General features: G+C 34.9%; 1 protein-coding gene across 1 annotated transcript in view; it reads right to left on the reverse strand.

Annotated features, from left to right (window-relative positions):
• Window positions 1–23,473, reverse strand: part of WDR72 (WD repeat domain 72) — a 257,455-nt gene that overhangs the window by 205,208 nt on the left and 28,774 nt on the right. Inside the window, exons 12-13 of the mRNA XM_051980681.1 lie at window positions 21,903–22,123; window positions 19,234–19,429 (exon numbers count right to left, since the gene is read on the reverse strand). Of these exons, the coding sequence (XP_051836641.1) occupies window positions 19,234–19,429; window positions 21,903–22,123 (417 nt within the window). The remainder of the gene's footprint in view (window positions 1–19,233; window positions 19,430–21,902; window positions 22,124–23,473) is intronic.

Raw genomic sequence — 23,473 nt, forward strand, 5'->3', positions numbered from 1 at the left:
GCATGACTATAAATACAAGAAGATATTTTCTAATTAAGTCCCTTACACAAATAAGCATTGATTAAGAAAACAGCAAGTTCCACCATAGTCTTTTGTTAAGAAAGAAAACAGAGTGAGAAATGGTTTCTGTATTAGTCAAATTGATTAAATTGGATTTCAAAGGAATATCTGACAGACAGCTATAATAAAGCAACATATATCATAGAATCTGACCATTTGGTCCACTAGAAGATTTATCATTTATCATCAGTTACAGATGAAGTTCACTGCCTTGCTGACAGAATTGTATGGAGATCGACCTGGTGCCCCCTTCCTAACAAAACCATTTCACAGTTACTGCATTTTACTCCAGAAAATATATGAATGACTTGGGTTTCTAACCAGGGGCATGGGACCCTGGAGGTATCAAACTTAGTTAACTTGAAAATATCAAGAAAGTGGGAAGGAAATAAACTTAATACAGACCAAATTAAATAGAAAAGAATTTTTCCTACTTACAAATTATAGAATGAATAATATAGTTGTAAAATCAAATGTTGATGTGTTAACTGATTCTGTACCTTACAAAAGTCCTGGTTTAATAACTAATTTTTACAACTGGACTGCCCATCAACCTTCTAACCCTTTAGGGTATACAGAATATATTTTTAAAAAGTCAGGGGCTACTGTGACCTTGACCCTCACTATGCCATAGCCTCCAGCATTTAAAAACCAAGTCTGGAATTTATCAGCTAGACTATACTCATCCACTCAAGTCTAATTTTGATCAGTAACCTACAAAAAAAAGAGGAAGAAAAAAAAAAGCAAGAAAAAAACCCACATCAATGGAAATTTTAAATCTCTGAAATATGCAAGGACAAAGAGGACACAAATTATAAATAAATAACAGGGTTTACCTTGGTATACTTCTGGGAATTTTATTTTAATATTCTATTTCTCCTATTACAGGAATAAGAAAACAATCTGGAATCTACCACAAACTAGAATTTTAATTATTAACCTTTCCTTTAACCTAAATATAGCTGTCAACTAACTTAGTGGGTAAGTTTGTTTGTTTTAAGATCAAGAAATTTATGTTCCTGTCTTACATATTGTTGATTATAAGACAGGAACATAAATTTCTTGATCTTGGGACTAATAATTCCTTTCTGAACAAAAACTAATATTTAAAAATATCTTCATAATTTATACTGGGGTGAAAGAAACAAATTTACTAATTTTTCAGAGATTCAATTCTACTGTCTTTTTTTTAACCTTTTCACTTTAATGGATTTACATATATATATATATATATATATATATAGAGAGAGAGAGAGAGAGAGAGAGAGAGAGAGCAAACAACAATATAAGAAGAGAATATACTTTCTTTATGAACAACAGAAAACTCATATGGCTTTGGAGTTAGACCTAAATAGTGTTATTTAATACTTATTTGTCATGTGAGCTGTGAGTCACTTGACCTCTTTGAAACATAATTTTCTCATCTCCAAAATAGGGGAGTTTGATTATATGCTCTTTATAAGACTCTATAAGATCCATAAGATCTTTCAGGATCTAAAAAATGAAACTTTTAAATCTTAAATCTTTTTATGATAAGACTTCAGTTTAGGTTTATCTACATTTTTATTCTGTATTCCTAAACTCCTGTTTAAAAAAAATTCCTCTTTTGTGGTTTTTACTGGAGGCAAAGGAACTTAAAAAAAGACAAACCCAAAAATTAAACAAGCAACAACCTAGAATTAGCACTGATTTTAATGACTGTTTTTACTAATCTATGTAGATTACAAATCTCAGGAGGGGATAATGATGTCATAAGTAGTTGTATACTAGATACATTTCAGTTTTGTTCCCTGTGATAATAGAGTTGGGAGATACAGTGTGATATAGGCAAGAAACAATAGTCCAAGGGCCAAAAATACCTTCTCTATACATATGAACAGCCCTCATAAATCTGAATGATTTCCACTTGTATTTACAAGTTTCTCTTTGACATTCAAAAGTCCTCCTTGGTTAAAACTATCAAGAAACCTCTCTTTTGGAGTTGTTGTTGAATTATTTTTTGAAGCTTCCCTAAAGAAAGTGCTTTCAGTAAGGATTCTTTGTTTTTCATTTTCAGGCGTTTTTGACTCTTGGTGACCTCCTTTCAGGTTTTCTAGACAAAGACTTTGGATTGGTTTGCTATTTCCTTTTCCAGCTCATTTTACAGAGGAAGAACTGAGGCAAACAAGGTTAAATGACTTGACTAGGTCACATAGCTAGGAAATAGGGACAAATTTAAATTCATGAAGATGAGTCTTCCTAGTTTCAAGCCCAGTGTTCTATCCATTTTGTCAACTACCTGTCCTCTTTAGGAGAAATTACCTCTTTTAGAAATACCACTTAACTAAACCTAAACTATACTCTCAGTTAACAAAGGAAAGTGAAAACATGGGGAGCATTTAAGAGAGAGTAGGCTTAACTGGGTTCTGGCATACTGATTAACTGATTAAACAAAGTAAGTGGAGAACAAGGAGAAAGAGGAGAAAGAATGTATGAGAAAATAATGTCATAATTTTTTAGTTTTGTCTGGACTTTCAGTGATAAATAGTGTGTCAATGAAAATTCTCTCTGAATTATCATTGGTACATGTGAGATTCCATGTTGGGACATGATGGAACTCAGAAACTATATAGAAGTCTCCAAATTACAGGGAATTCAGTCCAATACACTTTAATGTAATCAATAATACCATACTTTTTAGTTCCGCTTCGTATCTCTGTATCTACTTCTATTTCCTATTCTATCCTTTACATATACTGCCATTCTCCACAAAAAGAAGGAAAGAGAAAGAAAGAAGATAATATATATGCAATGCAAGTAAAAGGAGGTCAAGCTTCTAGCTTTACAAAATCCTCCCTCTTACTACATCCCCTTCCAGTTTTATTATGAACACTCTCATTTATGAGGAGCTCCAGAATTTATCTTTCCTCCCATACATTGAGATCTATAATTTAACAATCAGAAAGACCATTTATAATGGAAAGAGAACCAGTTCTGGAATCCGAAAGGTCTAGATTTAAGTTTCATTATTGATATACTCCATCCAATTCTGTGAGAGTTTATAATCTACTAGGAGGAAGTATATTAGTTATTATGAAGTCAGAGAATCTAAGTTTGAATTCTGGTTCTATCACTCCATAATCCTGAGCAAGTCTGGACCACAATATCTAGTTTCTAATGATTTGATAAATGAATCTTGTTTTCCATTAAGTTTGAGAAGAGGGTATCTCATTTTTTCTTTATTATTTCTCTATCTCAAACTTGATACAATGCCAAATAAATAATAATCATTCAACAACTATTGGAATGATGCTTAAAATCAATTTAAAAGAGTGGGTAGAGACTTTCTAAAGTGGCCTCTATCATCCTAGAAACACCCATTTCCATACAAGCAACTGATACGTTAATCATAAACTATCAGAAAGAGAAGTGAATTTGGAATATGAGGTTTTGATTGGAGTCTTCAAACTACTATTCAAATGGCTATGTGGCTTTAGACAAATTAGTTTACCTCTCAGAATTCCATTACTTCAACTATAAAATGGCTATCATGAGCTACTGAAGAAAGAAATCAATGAGTGAATCTTTATTACTTAATACTGAGGAATTCTACTTGGTAATGTTTTGAAAATCTTTGTTCCAATAATCTAAAGCACTTGACTGTAATAAAAATGTATTTATTAAAATACCATTAATATTATTATATTATAATTAATAGCATTGTCATAATACTATTAACATTCTCATAAAATACCACTAATTACTCTTACTATTGAAATATTTAAAATGCATTTACTTGTTTTGTGACAGCTAAAGGACAGGTCTTTTGGGTCAGCCAAACTTCAGTTCATTAGAATCCTACCCACAATGAGGGAAATGATTATTTCTCCCTCATATTAATAGCCAATTATTTGACGGACAAAAGCAGCTACGCCCAAAGAAAGAACACTGGAAAACGAATGTGAACTATCTGCATTTTTGTTTTTCTTTCCGGCTTATTTATACCTTCTGAATCCAATTCTCCCTATGCAACAAGAGAACTATTCGGTTCTGCAAACATATATTGTATCTAGGATATACTGCAACATATCCAACATATAAAGGACTGCTTGCCATCTAGGGGAGGGGGTGGAGGGAGGGAGGGGAAAAAAAAATCAGAACAGAAACGAGTGTCAATATAAAGTAATTATTAAATAAAAAATAAAAAAATATAAAAAAAAAAAAGAAGGAAAAAAAAATAAAAAAAAATAAAAATAAAAATAAAAAACAAGAAAAAAAAATAGCCAATTATTAAAACTGAAGAGATTTCAGCTTTTTTTCTGTCTCATTTCCTTGTTCAGTCTCTCAAAGATAAGGCTGATGGAAAATAGCATTAACATTCTCCTCACTTTTGGTACTACTACCCTACCCAGCCAAATCAAACTTCTAATCTAAAGTGAAACTTGCAACAGCTCAGGTTTGGATGAGGGATAAATTATTGGAATAAATTGCCCAAGGCTGAGGAATAACTTAGAAGTAAATGACATAATCAAAATTCATTAGAATAGGTTTAGCCCCTCATTGTATTATTCATTTTCTCATTAATTGCCATCCAATAAAAGTTGATTGCCACTTTCAGGAATACCCCTCTTCCAAGGGCACATAAACTGTGTGCCAGCTGCCATGATTGGCATTCAAGAGTGTCATAGATCTTTTATTATAATGCCTTCATTATTAATAATAAAATGACCATTTGTCCAGAAATTATTCTCTTTAACTTTTTAAACATCACAATGATACACATAAAGCTATGGGACCCCATTACAAGCCACTTTAGCTCTTGAAAGCCCCGGGCAACTTCTTAGGGCTCTAACTTCTAGAATCATTGTTTATCTTATCTTTTAAAGGGTGTTTTCTCCTTTGAAGGTGTAGGCTGATAAGAATCACACATCAGGGCATACGTGCACATTTACACATATACAACTGTGTACATACATACAAAAACTACAAGAAAGAAATTATTGAAGAAAATTGCCCTGAGAATATAGTAGAGATGCCTTAGATGGAATTGAAATAAGAAACTGACTAAATATTTTATTTGTAATTTTTAATTCCAGCTATAAGATGACCTCTTGTTTTCTTTCCAGTTAGAGAAAACAGTTAAAGAGTTCTACTTTTGAAAACATTTGATCCTAAAGCACTTGAAAGCATGTCCATCACCCATTCAATTTAAATTCTACTTCTTACTACTCTAATAGTTTTCATCTATTAAGAGTTTCTCCAGTCACAGTCTCTAGTCTAAGCCTGTGTGAGACAATAGCCATTGTCAATGATATATTAAGTATTATCTGCGTATAAAGTGCTGTACTAGGGACTGTGCAGAATTTCAATTCCTTAAACAAGAGTCAATCAATCAATAAATATTTATTAAGCACCTATTATGTGTCATACACATAAATATATGCATATTCATAGAGCATACATGTTTGCATATATATGTTATATGTATGCATGTATAAGTATACCAGTATGCATATATTTCAAATGCCATAGAAATTATAGAGATGATATCATAAGAGTTAGAAGAAACCTTAAGGTTCCCACACATTATGCATGAGGAACCTGAAGGCCAGGGAAATTAAATGATGTCACGCAGATAGGTCACACAGATAGTAAATGGAATCTCACTCAGATGCCTCTACTCAATTAGTACCAAAAGGGAGAATGGGAGGCCGTTTTGCCCTACGGACTTTATTGGCTTCAGGATATTGTCCATCAAAAACATTTATCTGTCATTTCAGTCATCTTTGACTTTCAGGTTTTACTCGTATCTTCCCTTTTACCTTCATCCATAGCTTGCTGTAAAGAACTTTCCTTATCCTGGTTTGAACACTCAAAAGGACTCATCAAAAAATGCTAAGGATTTGCATTCATACTAACTAAAGAAGAACAAAATTATTTTAGAGTGGTTTTATGCTCGTTTTTGACCCTACTGTTCTGTTCCTCATTCTCTCTTTTCCTAATATCCTATTGGCTATTCTATTTCCAGTGCCTGAACTGTGGCCCAAGGAATTCGTTGAGTCCTTCCAAACATAGCTCATGTGTCCCCTCCTTCCTCCTTGAAGCCTATCATGATCCACCCAAAAATTCCATCTGGAAATTACTTTGTGGAGAGGGGTTTAGGTACAGGAGAAGGGGAGGGGAGAGGGGAGAAGAGACAGCCTCTACCTATTTCACCCAGCCTGTAATTAAAGCTGCCATTCCTAGGACTACCTATACTACTGACTGGCAGGGAAGCTCCGAATGACTTCATTTTGAACTGGTCCCCAGGCCTGGGACATCTCAACCCTCCTAGTTTAGTGGGTTTAGTTGGGATGCCCACTTAACTGTAGCCCTACTACAGCCCAGAACTCCTGAGCTCCTGTTCCACCAACCTCAGTTTCCCCAGAAGCACAGACTGTGCAGCACTTAGCCTGGCTAGGAGCTCCTTTGTAATATTTTGAGCACTCCTCCTATTGCCTTCTTTGACTGTTATATTCTGCCAGTAGAATGCAGGCTACTCAAAAGTTGGGGCTTTTGCAATTGGGCCTTGTCATCCCCAGTATCTACCAGGGGTCCTCAAACTTTTTAATTAGGGGGCCAGTCCACTGTCCCTCAGACTGTTGGAGGGCCGGACTATAGTAAAAACAAAAACTTTGTTCTGTGGGCCTTTAAATAAAGAAACTTCATAGCCCTGGTGAGGGGGATAATCGTCCTCAGCTGCACATCTGGCCCGCGGGCAGTAGTTTGAGGACCCCTGATTATTCTAGAACATAGTAAATGTCTGAGGCTGAATTGGAATTCAGCTCTTTGTGATCCCAAGCCCAGCACTCATTTCACAGTGCTACCCAGCTGCTCAGCAGTTAATTAACATAGTAATGTCATTTTGGTCACCTTCAAAAATGAAGGACAATAACAACATCTGGCAAATAAATATCTTTTGAATTGGACTGGAGGATACCTTAAAGATCTTTATTAAGGGTGGATGCTTTGTACTGAATTACTTGTTTACATGTACATACTATATCCTTTCCCCACCCCAAAAGACTGCAAGCCCCTTAAGAATAGGGGCCATCTTCATTTTTAATTTGTATTTCCTCCAGTTAAACATTGTCTGAAACTTAGCAGTAGGAGCTTAAAAATGTTTACTGAAATGAATCATTTAGTGATAAGCTATTTTTTCAAATGGGAATGGTGAAATTCTTCCATTGGACCAGAGGTTCTTAAATTTGTTTGTACCACAGACTCCTTTAACAATCTAGTTAAGGACATGTGATTTTGCCATTAGTTGTGGCTGAAATCTTTTGTTGTCTTCCCCACTGAGAAGAGGAAGTGTCTTTGCTAGGAATTCCTAGCATTTGACACAGTTGTTGTATAGTCATTTTCAATCATGTCCAATTCATCTTGGCCCCGTTTGGAGTTTTCTTGGCAGAGTGGTTTGCCATTTCCTTCTCTAACTCATTTTACAGATGAGGAAACTGAGGTAAACAGGGTTAAGTGACTCACCCAGGGTCATACAGCTAGTAAGTATCTGAGACCAGATTTAAATTCAGAAAAATTATTTCTTCTTACTCCAAATCTAGCACTTTATCTAACCACTGTGTCACATGCCTAGCCTAGTAGTTAACACTTAATAATTGGGGTTTTTTCATTCATTTATTCATTCCCTTTATTCATTTATTCCTTCAACTATGCCAAAAAAAATTTATATACTGGCTGAAACTAGTTCCTTTTGGGCAAGGATTTTTTTTTTTTGGGGGGGGGGGATGGTAATCCCAGTCCCTTAGCACAGGATCTGGCACATAGCAGACCCTTAATAAACATTGATTCATTGATGGATTGATTCTAGAAGACAAGAACCTTCCCTTTTAACTCAAATTCTACATAGTCCCTAGCATAGTGCTTTATGCACTTAATATTATCATTGAGGATAACAATACTCCCATAGGCCCATACTAGAGACTGTTATCACAAAAACACTGACAAATAAAAACAATTAGAAGAAAGTAAGTTTTAAAGCAGAATGGGGTGGTAGAAATACTTCAAAATGCCTTAGATTTTATAAATTCAAAAGCAAAACTACAACAATTCTCTTTATGGGAAGAAAACATAAGGATATCCTATGTCTGAAATTATGGATCTGAAATAAATGTTTAGTCAAAAATTCTTATTTCAATTCTATTTAAGGCATCTATATCACTTGCATTCTTAGTACAAAATTTCCTCAATAATAATTTCTACCTAATAGATTGTGTCATTGTTTTGTTTTAGGGGTTTTTTTGAGAGTTTTTTGGGTAATTCAGAAATCTTATGTAGTTTTGCTGTTCCATTTTATGAAATTTCACAATTGAACTTTCTCAAAGTGCTACTCAGTGTACTTTTATTTACTCATATGCTTGAAAACTGCTAACACAAGTTTTAAGTCATAAGTCACAGACTCCAAATCTGAATCCATTTTTTCATTCAACAAATGTTTATCAAGCACTAATCTAGTCAGTGAAGATGATACAGAGATAAAGTTCTCAATGAGACAGGCTAAGGATGATATCACAAAAACTTAAAACACAAAGACAAGCACAAGATTTTCTTCAAGCGACAGATGTTATTTTGCAGAATGGAATGGTAAGAGGTTTTGGCCAATTAAAATATCCCAGACTTACAAAGTCAGGTAAAATGAATGCATGCCATCAATTTGTCTAATGGTCATATGCAATTTGATAACTTAAAGAAAAGTTTGTTAAATACACAGGAAAAGAATCTGCTCACTTGCTGAGGGTCATCATTTTGTACGCTGCCTTACAGCTTAGGACCTATCCTTTGATTTCTCTTTTAACTTGGTCTATCCTTGGAAACACAAAAGACTTCCTATCAAGCTTTCCCAAATGAGTTTATGGTAGAAGGCAGAAATCATTGGTACTCTCAGATAAACAAAATGCACCTAATGTCCTTTAGTCTCTCAACCAGATTAGAGGGCCTATTTTCTCAGAGACCTATAATCATTACAGTCCACTGAATCTAGCCTTTCCAATCTTTTCTGTGGCAGCTGGTTATTGGGAAGTTGCTAGGGAATTGAAAGGAGTCAGCTTGGGGAAAGGCAGATGGCTCCTTTGGGCTTATCTCCGCTAAACATTGCAGCTGTGATACCCACAGAGGCTCCCAGTGTCTCAGAGCTTCTACAGAGGATGCCTGCAGAAGGGGGTTCTTCTTGGGTAGGCTACAAAGCTGTTATCCTAAAATATTCCAATTCAACCATTGTTGCTAGAGAATATGTCTGAACATCTAAATCAAGAATATTCTCCATATGCTTGTCCAAAGCAAGAGAGTTAACTTAAACTGATCCCAGTGTTCTAGGTCTAGTATTAGTCATATTTATCTTAACAAAGAACAAGAAGGGAGAAACTACAAAAGAAAACAATAAAAAAATCAGTGGAAAGCAAGATTTAATTGGTAAAATAATTCTAAGTACATAAAATACATCTTTTTACCATTAGAATGATTATATTGATTTTCTATTGGTTTCTGAGTATACAAAATATCCAAAGACATCTTGCATATATATATCACAATAATATTCCTAATAGTAGCATATTATGATGTTCTCACATATAAGCAGAGATATATTAAAAGTCAAGGTAAAAAAATTCCCATTAATACACAGAACAAATAATTGTTTGAAGATGTGGGAAACATTTATCAGATTCAAATTAAATCAGTGGCTTAATGACACCTATAAATGCAGATACACATTATTAAAATCTCACAAGTATTAGCCAAGATTCTAGAAATAATAATGTAATAGCTTAGAGTGAAGAAGTTTAGAACTGTGAAAATAATGCCCCATCAAAAAAACTTTCATATTTGAGCCAAGTTGGAAAATAAAATTATTTGTGCTAGTTTTCTTTAAAAACAAAATAAAACAAAACACTAGTTGTCTTATCAAAATAAGGGAAGTCTACAAAGATCTACTTGATCCATACACATATATGTGCATGTACCAAGAACATTAGTTTTTTGTTTTTGTTTTTATTTAATCTTGACAAGCTTAAGAATTGAGTTGAAAAATAAATGTGTTAATTTCCCCCTAAATAGAAACAGAAGGCAGCTAGGTGGCCCAGTGGATAGAGTATCAGACTTAGAGTCAGGAAGACCCGACTTCACTAGCCTCAGACACATACTAACTGGGTGAACTCGGCGAGGGGAGGGAATGGGGGGAAAGACCCTTTTTGCCCCAGTTTCCTCATCTGTAAAAAAGAGCTGAAGAAGGAAATGGCAAACCACTCTTATACACTTGCTAAGTTTTCTTAGCAAGTGAACCCCAAATGGGGTCACAAAGACACAACTAAAGCACCTGAAAACAGCAAGAGTAGTCAAGGGAGAGTCCAAGTTTCAGTGTCAAATCTCTGTAATTAGCTCTGTAAAAACCCAGGTTTTTGGTGACTCTCAAACAACTTGTAAAACTTAATTAAAATTAAAAAAAAAAAAACCCAAAACTAGTAATTCTATTAGCTAGTGTGTTCCATTAGTACTCTCAAAATTTCAAGAAGACATGAAAAAAGTCACCAAGTATAAGAAGATATGATGGAAATATCACTTAGATAATAAGAAACAGACCTTAAAGTCAATGCCTGAAATTCTGAAAGGTAATGATATCCCAACACAGACTCTGAAGCTACAGAACTCAAGAAGCAGCAGACATTGTGTCCCATTGATGACTGTACCTAGCATTCTGTGTCTTCAAGAAGTTTACAAGTGCTCTTCCTGTCCAATTCTCTGAGGGTTACTTACCACCCTCTAATTAACTCCAGGGGATAGTAGGAAAAAATGGCTAACTCCAGCTGAGGCCCAAGGTGTTCCTAAAAGGATCAATTTCCCCAAAGCCCCAATTCATTAGATCCCTCCTGTATCATTTCTTATCTCATTCTTTAATTGTTACATGAGCATAAATCTTCTGTTCCCCAAAGACTAAAACTCCTTGAAGGTCTTGCCCCTTTCTTGATCCTTTGCATCTTCCACAAGGCCTACACAATGCCCGTGCTCAATAAATGCTTCAGGAACTAAAGTGGATGGGGTATGGGGGGAAAGGAACTTTAGAGACAAATAGGTAGCCTGAAAAAGAAAAATTACCAAGAGATCAAACAAAAACCTCAGCTCTTATGAAATCTTCAAGAATGTACAAATTCAGGAAAAGTTCACAACAAAACTTTTTTTTTGATTCAAAATACTAAATTATACCAAATCTCTAAATACAAGAAAAAAGGAAAGAAGGAAGGGGAAAGGAAAGGGGTAAAGGAAACTTAGCAGAGTATTCTAAATGTATTAGGAATAATAACAATAATAATAAAGAAGAAAATTTAGGCAAAGGTAATGTAGGAAAATCATGTTTTATCCCTTAAAAAGATATATTTTCTCTCTGAAAAATGTCCTCATACAAAGGACTGTCTATATTCTACCAAAAAAAATGCATTTTGGGAAAATGACAAATGAAAGATTATATGTCAGATGCTACAAATCCAAATACTATCTTTAAGGCAAAAATAATGAAAGTAGGAGAAAGCTGGACATGCTGACAAAGCAGTAAAGAGAATCTAAATTTGTACCTGTTTCTATCCAACTAGAGAGCCTGACAATAAAACCAGGGAAAAAAAAATCTATCTCTCCACCATTACAAGTCAGGATAACATTAAGACTCAGTTTTCAGAGATAAGACTGATCCTTCATTAAAAAAAATTTTTTTAAGTATTTTATCTTTGTAGTAGTTCAGACTTAACAGGGCAGGATGAGGGTGGGCCAATAAAATTTGTGAAGTGGAAAATTACTTCTTGATATGGTGACCTTAATGTAACATTTTGATGTGACATAGTATGAATTTTAAACTACTGAAACACTATTTTGGCAAAGCTGATTAAATACTTTTTGAAAATTGTGCTCTCTATTTGGCTAGAGATGACTTAAAATGATGGCATTACCCTAAATACTGGAGACTTTGTGAAAATATTTTGAGAAGATTGGCATTTAAGGGACATAAGCCATCTAGTTCTCAGTAATTTTCTTAAAGATGCATGTTTAACATGATTTGTAACGATGAAAGTAAAGCAATACTAATTTCTCTGATGTGATTATAAAAAGGCAGCACATATAAGTGAATTTTCCAAATAACTCCTTTTAAGAGAGAGACAGCCTGACCAAGTATATTAGAGGAACCAAGTGAGAGTCTAAGAATATATGAACTCAAGTTCTGAATCTCATAAATACCAGTTGTATAACTACTCTGTGCGTTACTACCCTCACTGCTCTATGGAAATATAGTGCTCCAAGTGACTCAAATTTCTTCTTAGTATAATGGGTGATAGTTGGCCCTCCTGTAAAGTCACCTTTTGGAACCCAAGTTCACATGACAGAGGTAGGGAATAGCACAGTTGAAATACTGATCATGAAATCAGGGACTGTTTGATATTTGTCTTTGTATCCTCAGCACCTAAGAGTGCCTGATGTTTAATAATTTAATACATTCTTTAGATTTATTTTTGACAATATCCTTCAATCCCAAATTCTAACATTCCTGAGTGTCTGTGTGAGATTTTAACCCTTCATAAATTTGACTTGCCACCTTGAAGAAACTTCTTTTCCCAGATTTTCTGTCCTGACTAGTGACTACTTCTTCTTTAATTAGACATGTCAAACATACAGCCCAAAACATTCCTGAGAGAAGCACAAACCAGATTAAAAAAGTAATTGGGAATACTTAACTAAATAAATATACAATAAAATATAGATAGCATTAATATGTGGTTTTCTCAAGCCATGTGAACTGCAGGGACATTTATGCATGGTTTAGTGCATTGCACTACGAGAAAGTCCCAGTCACATAATTCACTTTATTTCCTATTATTCAGCAATCTCCTCTTTATGCCACCCCACTGAACAACCCAACCATAATGATATACTTCTCTAGCTTTTCCAGTCATTTCCTTTCTGGGTTCTCCATCTCCTAGTTTGGGAAACATGAACCAAAATAAAATCACCTCTGGCATATTTGCTTGATGGAAAGTTTTAATCTATTCCCCTATAAATTCATTAATCATCTTGTAACTCTGGACCAAATGCCCCCTTCCCCGCCTTAGTCACCATTACCTTTTTGTATTTTCTCCTTTATCTGAATGTAAACTTCTTGGAGGCACAACCATCTTTTCTTTCATTGTTAAATCACCAGTACTTGATACATAATCACTGCTTTTAAATGTTTTTCCCCCCCAATTCATTTAATACTCATCATCTGAGGGCAAGAATAGCTATGTGGATGCAAAAAGACATGGTCATAGCAGACATGTGTCTGGTCATTTGAGACTGGAATTCATTTGGCAGGAGTTTCCTATATACTGCCACTAATTTGACAGTTTCTTGATGACTTAACAGCCGTTATGTGGCCTTATATTAAAATATTACTTTTCTGTGCTTTCTGTTGCCACTAGTATCATTTCTGCTGATAATATTCTTGCTACTTGGAACCTTCTCAATTATTTTTGCCATAGTCTTAAGAAATTAGATGACAATAGTTGTTAAAACTATGTATAAATTAAAAGTTGATAAAGTAATAATAGTTGCCCTCAGAGCACTCTGAGCTCTGAGGACAACACATATAGAATCAGTCATAGAAAGATTAGGAAAATACAGACAGTCCTGAATGCTTATAATTCTCCTTCCAAAAGATAAAAATTGCCAGAATTCTGACTTATTCTAGGTACTATTGTTTAATTATGTTTATAATGATAGGTTCTGATTAGAAGGTTAACATTAGAAAAAAAATTTCAAGAAAGTTGCAAGAGTTTGTATCTTTGTACACATACCCTGTTTATCTATTGTCATACTGAACAATAGGGACTTTAACTGAACATCTATAGTTAATAAAGTCACCTATCTAAAATTAGAAAGAATTTTATGCCAGGAAAATTTTTCCACTCACTTTGTCCTTACCGGGGGTACACAGTCCTTTCAAAGAATAGTTCTTATCTTATAGAATCTTATCTGAGAGTCAAGATTTATTCCTGGCTTGTATTTCAGAAAAATGAGTATTAAATTATTTCTATTGTGTCCCAGAGTGATGGGGGTGACAAAGCTGCTCAGAGTTGTCACTGCCCAACACACTGTAGACACTCAGATATTAATCAATAATGACATCTCCTATTTTTCCTCCTCCTATCTAGATCTCAACATCATAGGAAGGCTAGCAAATCAATACACAAAACTGGATAGCCCCATCACTCCAAGTCTAGAAATACTGCTTTGTTTAGTAAGGAGGAAAAAAGATTCTCAAAGTTATATGTGTTCTCTATTTCTTCTGTCTACCCTTTCAAAAAAAGAACATTTTAGCCTGACATATGAGACCTTATTCAGATTCTCATCTAATAAAATCATTACTATGTCTTTTGAAATCAAAATTAAGTAGAGGTACATAAGCCTGAGATATGCCTTGTTGTCTCAAATAAGCAATAAGAAAAGAAGAAGAAAACTTGAAGCATCTCATTAGTTCTATCAAGTTTCAAAGTATTTTACTTAATGCTAAAGAAGAATATGAAAAAAATATAAAACACCACCTCCTGACACGAAGGCTTACAGTCTGGTTATCTAATTCTCCCCATCCCAGCCCACTGATAGTTATAAAACATAATGTCAGAAAGGATTACTAAAGAAAGACTTGAAGAGGATAACTTCTTTCCTTTAAAACTGGGAAAATAATTTTGATATTAGGGCTGAATTTTGTGTAAATAAAGCTGAAACGTTTTACTTTTTCAAACTACTGCAGGGAAGGCAGTTAGATGGCACAGTTGATACAGTAGATACAGCATGAATCCTGCAGTCAGGAGGAACTGAGTTCAAACTAGAGGCCTCAAATGCTTAATATTTACTAAATGTGTGATGCTGAGCAAATTACAACCCCAATTACCAGATTAAAAAAAAAAAAAAAAACTACTATAGAGGAGCAGGATGTGTTTCTATGAAGAATTTTACTTTTTATATGTCTATTAGAAAAAGATGGTTTAATCAACTTATTTCTCAGTTTCTTCAGTATATTCAATGTGTGACAAGGATCACAGAATCCCAGATTAATATCTGGAATGGACCCTCAAGGGGATTTAATCCAAACCTCTCATTTTCAGACTAGGAAATGAAGGGTCAGAAAATTTAAGTGAATTGGCAAAGTAGATGGCAAATCTAGGATTGAAACCCAGATCTTTTGGCTCCATATCCCAACTTTGTCATTTGTTATCTGTATAACCTTGAAAAGATTATTTAAACCCTTGTGAATCCCAATTTCTATATCTGGAAAGTGAGGTGGATAGAATAGATGAGGACTGAATAAACTTTAAGATCCCAAAAGACTGCCATAAGTAATTTTTTAAATCATTCATGAAAAGTTTCCCATACATATTGAGTAGATATATTAAGACAGGTTATAAAACATTATAACTATTAACTGAAATAACTAAGCAAAGTTGTACAATAGATGAAATCTTTCTTCTTTTCCCTCTTATATCACCCATATGATTCTACCTGTCTCTAATGTCATCATTCAACACCCTGATCACCTTCAATGTTTTTATTTCCAAGTTCCAGGAATTAATTGGAAGTTATCCTAGAATATCAGTAACTAATGAGTCACTGAAGAACAGCTAAGTTACACAGTAGAAATGGCACAGGGCTTGGAGTCAGGAAGACCTGAATTCAAATCCAGCCTCAGAGGTTTCTGTGTGACCTTGAGGCAAGTCACTTCACCCAGTTTGCCTCAGTTTCCCCATCTGCAAAATGAGGTGGAAAAGGAAATGTCAAACCACTCCAGCATCATTTCTTGGCAAATTGGGTCACAGAATCAGACAGGATTAAAATAACCAAACAACAACATCAATGAGTTATTAATATTTGGTGTGGATTTACTATATTATAGCTTCTAGAATCCAGAAAATCCTAATCATTGGTTCCAACAGCAGAATTTCAGACTGAAAAAGTAATTGATGGTTGATGGAATGTTTCACAGGACAGAGATTATGTGGAGTTTTTGAGAGTATTAAAGGTGAAAATACCCTGATAAAGTAAAAGAGTATGGTATTTCTTTCACAACTCAGGACTTCATCCCTCTCACCTGGTCTGTTCTAATAACAATCTGATTGTTCTTTCTGCCTCCCTCTCTCTCCATTTTAATCTATCCTTCAAGATGACTTTCCTAAATGAGTAGTTCTGATCATCTCTCTCTCTCTCTCTCTCTCTCTCTCTCTCTCTCTCTCCCTCCTCCCCCCATACACACAAACACACACATACAAAACCAGGGACTCTCTAGGATCTCTACAATCAAAGGCAAACTTCTATATTTGGCATGTAAAGCTCATCACACCCTAGCCCTATGCTTACTGGTTCTGTACTTTGTCTTTAATCTTCTTACCCATCAGTCCCCTCCAGGCACTGTGTAGTTCTGCCACACTGGCCTATCTGTTCGTCCTTCAATGTGACATTCCATCTTCCCTGTTCTCCCCTCTACCTCCTGTAATTGCTGATTCAGATCATCTTAAAGGGGCAGCTAGGTGGCACAGTGATTAGAGCACCAGCCCTGAAGTCAGGAGGACCCCAGTTCAAATCTGGCCTCAGACACTTAACATTTCCTAGCTATGTGACCCTGGGCACGTCACTTGACCCCAATTGCCTCAGCGAAAAAAAAAAGTTAACCTAAGATTCATCTTAAATATGCAGCAGGAAGCCTCTTGTGGTGCTACCCCTTCCATCCCCCAGCTGCTACTGACTTTCTTTCTAAGATTACTTTCAAGGGTGTTCAGGTAAAAGTTTAACAATCAGCTCCCAGAGGGAAAAATGTATAGTTGGGCATACTTTCAAGTTTAATCTGCATTATTAACATTTTTTCTATCACTTTCTTATGTCTAGACAAAAAATCTAGCATTGTCTTATGTATACCTATTTATACATTTGTTGTCTATGCCCATTAGAACACTTCTTGATGGAATGGTTGGAAGAAGGAAGTAAGGAAGGAGGCAGGAAGCAGGAAGGAAGGAAGGAAGGGAGAGAGGGAGGGAGGGAGGGAAGAAGGGAGAAAGAAAAAATTAAGAAAGAAAAAGAAAGAAAAGAAAGAAAAGAAAGGAAGAAAGAAAGAAAAGAAAAGAAAGAAAAGAAAAGAAAGAAAGAAAGAAAGAAAGAAAGAAAGAAAAGAAAAGAAAGAAAGAAAGAAAGAAAGAAAGAAAGAAAGAAAGAAAGAAAGAAAGAAAGAAAGAAAGAAAGAAAGAAAAAGAGCAAAACAGGAGTAAAGAATGAAAGAAAGGAGGAAAGAATGAGAGGAGAAAAGAAAGGAGGAAAGAATGAAAGAAAAAGAAGAGTGATAAAGTTATGCAATAGATAGCATGGGGGACTTTAAGTTAAGAAATCCTGTGGTCAAATCAGGTCAAATCAGACAAAGCAAGTATGTCTCAGATACTTGCTGGCTATATGACACTGAATTAGTCACTAAACTTCTGCCAGGTAACCTAAACCTTAGTTTCATCAAATGTAAAACTGGGTTAATAATAAGATCTACCTCAAGGGGTTGTTCCAAAGATCAAATAAGATAACATTTGTAAAGCACACTGCAAACTTTAATAACACTATATAAATGTCAACTATCATTACCATGTATTATCTAAATGGCCAAAAAAGCATTCATTAAGCACCTACACCGTGCCAGGCATGTAGCTAGCTAAGTTCTGGTAATACAAAGAAAGGTAAAAAACAATCCTCAGACCTTAAGGAGCTCAGAGTCTAATGGGGGAAGACAACATACAAACAACTATACGGAAATATGATACAAACAGGATAAATTAAAGATTAATAGAGCGAAGGCATTAACATTAAGGGCAACGAGGAAAGCAGGACTTCCAGTGAGACTTGAAAGAAACTTGGGGAATTGAGGTAGAGATGAGGAGGGCATGTTCCAGGCATGGGAGACAGAACACCATCTTACTTAAAACATTGACATCATATAAAACTCTCCAGGCAAATTCACGAACCACTCTAGTAGCAGGGCATTAACGCGTGTAGGAGTTCTACCCATTGGGACAGAGGGGAAGCAAGGAAGGTCAGGACTGCGGCAGGGGTGCCTACCCTATAAGATAAGGAGGATGGAAGTTGGGATATTTGGTATTGCAGTAAGGGACTATAATTTGGGATGTTTTATCGCCCTTGCTGTGACTAACTTTTCTTCCCTATTGGCCTTTATGGATTTTAGCTGAAAAGGGAAGGAAGGCCCATAGTCTGGCACAATCCCCATTGGGTCAGAGAACACATTTCCAGAGTTAGGAAAAGGTAGAGGTTTTATCACAAAATCTCTGTATCTGTACAATCATGTGAAACAGCAGGGTCCCACAGAACAATGTCTGAAAAACACTAGTATAAACCATCCATTCTGTTAATAGTATCCAGCATAAAACCATTACTGATTAATCAATAAAAACTCATGTGGGAGTTTCACTGAAATGTACTTTTATAACACTCATTTGCTCACATTCATTAATTACCTTGTCCCTCCTGTTATGTTCCCAGGATTTGCCTCAAGTGAGGGAGCAACCCATTGTTGATCAAAGAAATCTAAGATTTTGGGCAACTCAAAGTTGATATGATACATTTTCTGCCCTTTGGATTGTCATCTTCTCTATCCCAAACACCTAGCATAAAGTTCATTAAGAACACTCAACTCTCAGCTTTCCTGATTGGACTTTGGTCAGCTTTGCAATTAATTATATTCCATCATTACAAATCATCAATTAGCCCAAAAGGTTGCTGAGCTTGGGAGTATGTTGAAGAAGGCAGTATCTAATGATAATTTGAGATGAGTAGGACACTAAATTTCTCTCTTGTTAATAATTAAAGTAGATAACGTATGTTTTTATTTATAGCTTCCAGAAATATCCGGCTCATTTCTGTGCACTGCAATGTCAGCTAATCATCCCCTTGTCAGGATCTGACTTAGGCTATTGTATTTTATTATCGGTGTTCCTAGCTTCATTGGAAGTCATTAAATATAGCCCATTTGTACTAAAATTAAACTCTCCAAAGGTTAGGCCTGCTGTGCTTCCATAATCCTCCTGCCTTCTTATCTACTTTGAAAAAATACAATCATGAGGAATAAAAAAAAAAAATTCTTTTTACCAGTTTCAATTTCCCAGATGTAAATGGAATCATCTTCACATCCAACAATTAAGAAATTTTCCTCAGGGTGCCATTTTATTGTTGTCACAGGGGAAAGGTGCTTCTGAGCCTTCAAAAGACACGTCTTTTCCTCAAGGTGAAGAAGTACAACTGAGCGATCACTGCACACACAGCATACAATGTGATGATCTTTCAGCTAAGAAACAAATGATATTATTTCTGTAGCAGGTAATTTAGTTTGATATTTCTAACAAATTAAGTTGTTGTCTTTTTTTTTTTTTTACATTGTTTACATTGGCACGAAGATTAAGCCTGTATGTATAACACAACTTTTCATTGATGGATTCTTCTTAGTCAGTTCAAACTATTACGTAAAGAATATAGAAACACAAGATGATTTCTTAAACTCACAAAAGTACAGGAAAGGACAAAGATTGCAGTGGAAACTTCTGATTTAGAACCTATAGGAAAATAAAGTTAAAAACTTGACATATATCTCAAGCAAAATAAAGTCAATAGAAATAAATATAGAACAAAAATGACCATAAAAATCCATTTTTTACTATCTCCAGAATAACTCTGGTAGATTCAGTTTAGATTAGACTTGCATAATATAAACCCAATTTTTCATTTGTAAACTCAAAATATGAAAATGCTATTCAGAAGCTTATGTAGCATATATAGTACAAAATGTGCCAGACAGGCAGATGTTCTAGGCTCTAGTCGGGCTCTGGCACAAGTAATGTGCATGATCTTAGGTATAACTTTTTTATGTCTGACTTTCCTTTAACAATTAAATAGAAATATAGCACTACCTCTCTGAGAGGGAAGTTATGAAGAAAGTTCTCTATAAATTATAAGGTATACATAAATGTGAAAAATCATCACTATCATCATTATCTCATAAGTGTGAACATAGTCTAAATAGGCAATAGGTATCTCTAACACAATACAGGCAAACAAGCAAATATTTAGTCATTTTTCAAAAACAAATAGGTCAAACAGCTAGTAAATATCTATGGCTGGATTTGACTTCAGGTCATATTCAGGACCAGTACGCTATCCAATGAGTCACCTATCTGCTCCTTTTTAATCTATTTTATTTATAAGGAGAGAATTTGCACCCCATCATAATTGATACAGCTACAGAAAGCAAATTCTACAATACAGGTAATGAGTTATTATGCTAATAAGGTGTAACACCCAGCAACCTTTCTGAGTAAATCACAAGGGGCAACATTATAAGTTGAGTTTAAGCCAATCCCTTAGGATTTTGAATAGTTAATCTCTAAAGAAAGTTCATAATGTAGAAGTTGCCTTTGTAGACATATGTAACATAAACTTGATCACAGTACCAAGCAGTGAAGGTACTCCTCCAGAAAGAGAAACCATCCCATTCAGCATTTGAAAAATCAGTTTAAGAGTTTAAAAAACACAGTTGAAGAAGAGACATAGGAGTTTAGAAGTTGCTTTCTGAAAAGTGCCTCTGACAGCAGGAGAGATAGACAGACAGAGACAGACAGAGGAGGGAGAGGGAGAGAGGCAGGAGAGAGGAGGAAAGGGAGGGAGACAAGGAGAAGGGGTACCAGCCAACTATAGACTCAACTGAGAAGCAGCCCTGACATATTTAAAAAATAAAGTTTCGCAGCCCAATTGAGCAACCCACAAGCTGAAACAATGCACCTAGAAGAGAGATCAGAAAGGACTTTATTAGGAGAACAAAGAAAATGGAGGCCTTTTAGTTCTGCAATTCAAGTTACTCTGGTCATGTGGTACCTCACCATCACTCTACATTGATTGTGCAGACTTGTGTATTTGTGAATTTATCCCATGTTTGAGAAAAGCAGGGCTCAGGAGGGAGGTAAAAATGTTCTATAATTATTGCTTTTATTATGATATATTAGTAAATGCTTTGGCTAACAGCTAATTATATCTATTGGCAGACTGGTAACAGAAAGTACATGGGTGGAAGTCAATGAGGTACAGCCCCATGGCTCCAGGTTAGTAGCAACCTCTGAGAATCCAACCTGTAATGAGTATCCAATTGGAGGAAGCACAGAGGAAGTAAATACTCTATTAGAATAATAACTGTAATAAAAACCGTATTATTTTTCACAGAGCATGCACACTATTTCTAATATTTTTATATCCTCATTCTTTCCCTGATATTACAATTATCTTATTGTCATTAAATACTCTACACAAAAACTTTAAGTATAACACAAACATCAGCTAATATAATTACTGTCATTAACAGTGCCTATTATCAGAGAAAAATCAGCAAATTAGCCAACTGCTAATTGTAATAGTAGTAAAGATTTGCTAGGTAACAGGCTAAAAACTGTTAGTTAAATCGGGTCCCTGCATTTTCTTTCTTCATGATGGTTCCTCTGTTTTTATTGATAAGTAACAATTGGTAATTCTTATTTCTATTTTACTGTCTGAACTATACGTAAAGACTGAATTTTTGTATTAAAGAAAAGTTGTGATTAACTTCAAACCCAAGCTCACAAAAACCAAATATTTAGTCATTTTTCCAAAAACAAATAGGAAAAAGAATAATTGAGATTTCTTTATTAAATTTTATAAATATAAACTAAATTAAAAAGAATACTGTTAAACAATTCAAATAATAATATGAGTGATTATTTTTTTTTCCCTTTACTTACTGTGAAGATTTCTGGTGACATCAAAAGGCTTGTTACTGGACCTGCCCACAAAAGGAATTTATGCAATATTTCTTCAGTTAAGATGTCCCACCAGATTACACAAGAATCTTGGTCCCCTGAAACCATCCAGCTTTGATCTAATTTGGAAAAGTGGCTATGAGGATAAAGTAATGAAGTAACACTTTTGCTGTGGCCTCTAAGAACTTTATGAGGTAGGGAATCTGAAAGTAGAAAGAAGAAGAAAAACTGTTTTTGCTAGCTCAAGGATGAGGTCTGATTTTTTTTTTTTGATGGTTTATAAAAAGACTATCATAAACAAATTGATGACCAACTCTTTGAATTTCTTCTCATCATCCTCCCTTTCCCTTCTTTCAGATTTTGCTTTTCCTTAAGATCTGTTTACACACAAAAAAGTTACCACATCAAAAATATGGAACAAGCCCCATAAGGGCCTGAGCTATTGAGGGAAAGAATGTCCCTAAGATCCTATCAGAATGCTTTGCTACTATAGAGTACAGAAGAATGCATCTTTGATACCCTTTACTCTTCTTTTGATGTTAATCTCAGCATAATATTGCTACTATGGGCAACTACGTGCTGTAGTAAAAACAGCACCAGGCCTGGAGTCAGGAAGACTCATCTTCCTAAATTCAAACCTGATCTCAGATGTTTACTAGCTGTGTGACCCTGGGCAAGATACTCAATCCTGTTTGCTTCAGTTCCTCATCTATAAAATAAAGTAGGGGAAAAAGAAGTGAAGGTTTGTCTTTACCAGTGTATAGCAACAATGTGGAGGCAAAATATATTGCAGTTCTCAGAATTTCATAAACATAAAATTGATGTTAAGTGGGTTAAATAAATCAGGAACTGCATAAGGATGGATGGAGAGATACAAAAAAAACTTATGTGGAAGGTCTAATTGTTATTATCAATAGGCAAGCTTTTTTCATCCTTCTCCTAGGCTAATCTGCTGGAAATTTTATAGCTTTACACCTGGCTCTACGATCAGGGTAAAATTACTAGACATACCTTATAAAAAGAGGGGTTTGATAGCACAGAAAATTATGATCACAATTATAATAAAATTAAAACAGCTTGTAATATTAGTAGTATATTTCAGAGGCACTATTCTTGGCTATATCTTATTGTGTCAGTCAGTGAACAACCACTATCTATACAAGTAACTCAAGAGTTATCAGCTCTCACAAGTACAATGATATCCATGCAGATGATCCCCAGTTCTACCTATTCAAGGCTTGTGTTCCTTCTAAGTTACATTCCTAAATTCTCTCTGGGCATCTATAACAGAATGCCCATTTTTGTTATTGTTCAGTTGCTTTTTAGTTATATCCCATTTTCTTGGTAAAAATACTGAAGTAGTTTGTCATTTCCTTCTCCAGTTCATGTTACAGATGAGGACACCGAGGCAAACAGATTTAAGTGACTTGCCCAGGTTCATATAACTAGTCAATATTTGAACTCAGGAAAAACAAGTTTTTAAATCTAACATATCCAAAATTTAACTTATTGTATTTGTTGTCTTTTCCCCAAAACCTATTTCTCTTTCTAAT

This window comes from Antechinus flavipes, chromosome 2 (genome assembly GCF_016432865.1).
Source record: "Antechinus flavipes isolate AdamAnt ecotype Samford, QLD, Australia chromosome 2, AdamAnt_v2, whole genome shotgun sequence".
Taxonomy (NCBI): Eukaryota; Metazoa; Chordata; class Mammalia; order Dasyuromorphia; family Dasyuridae; genus Antechinus; species Antechinus flavipes.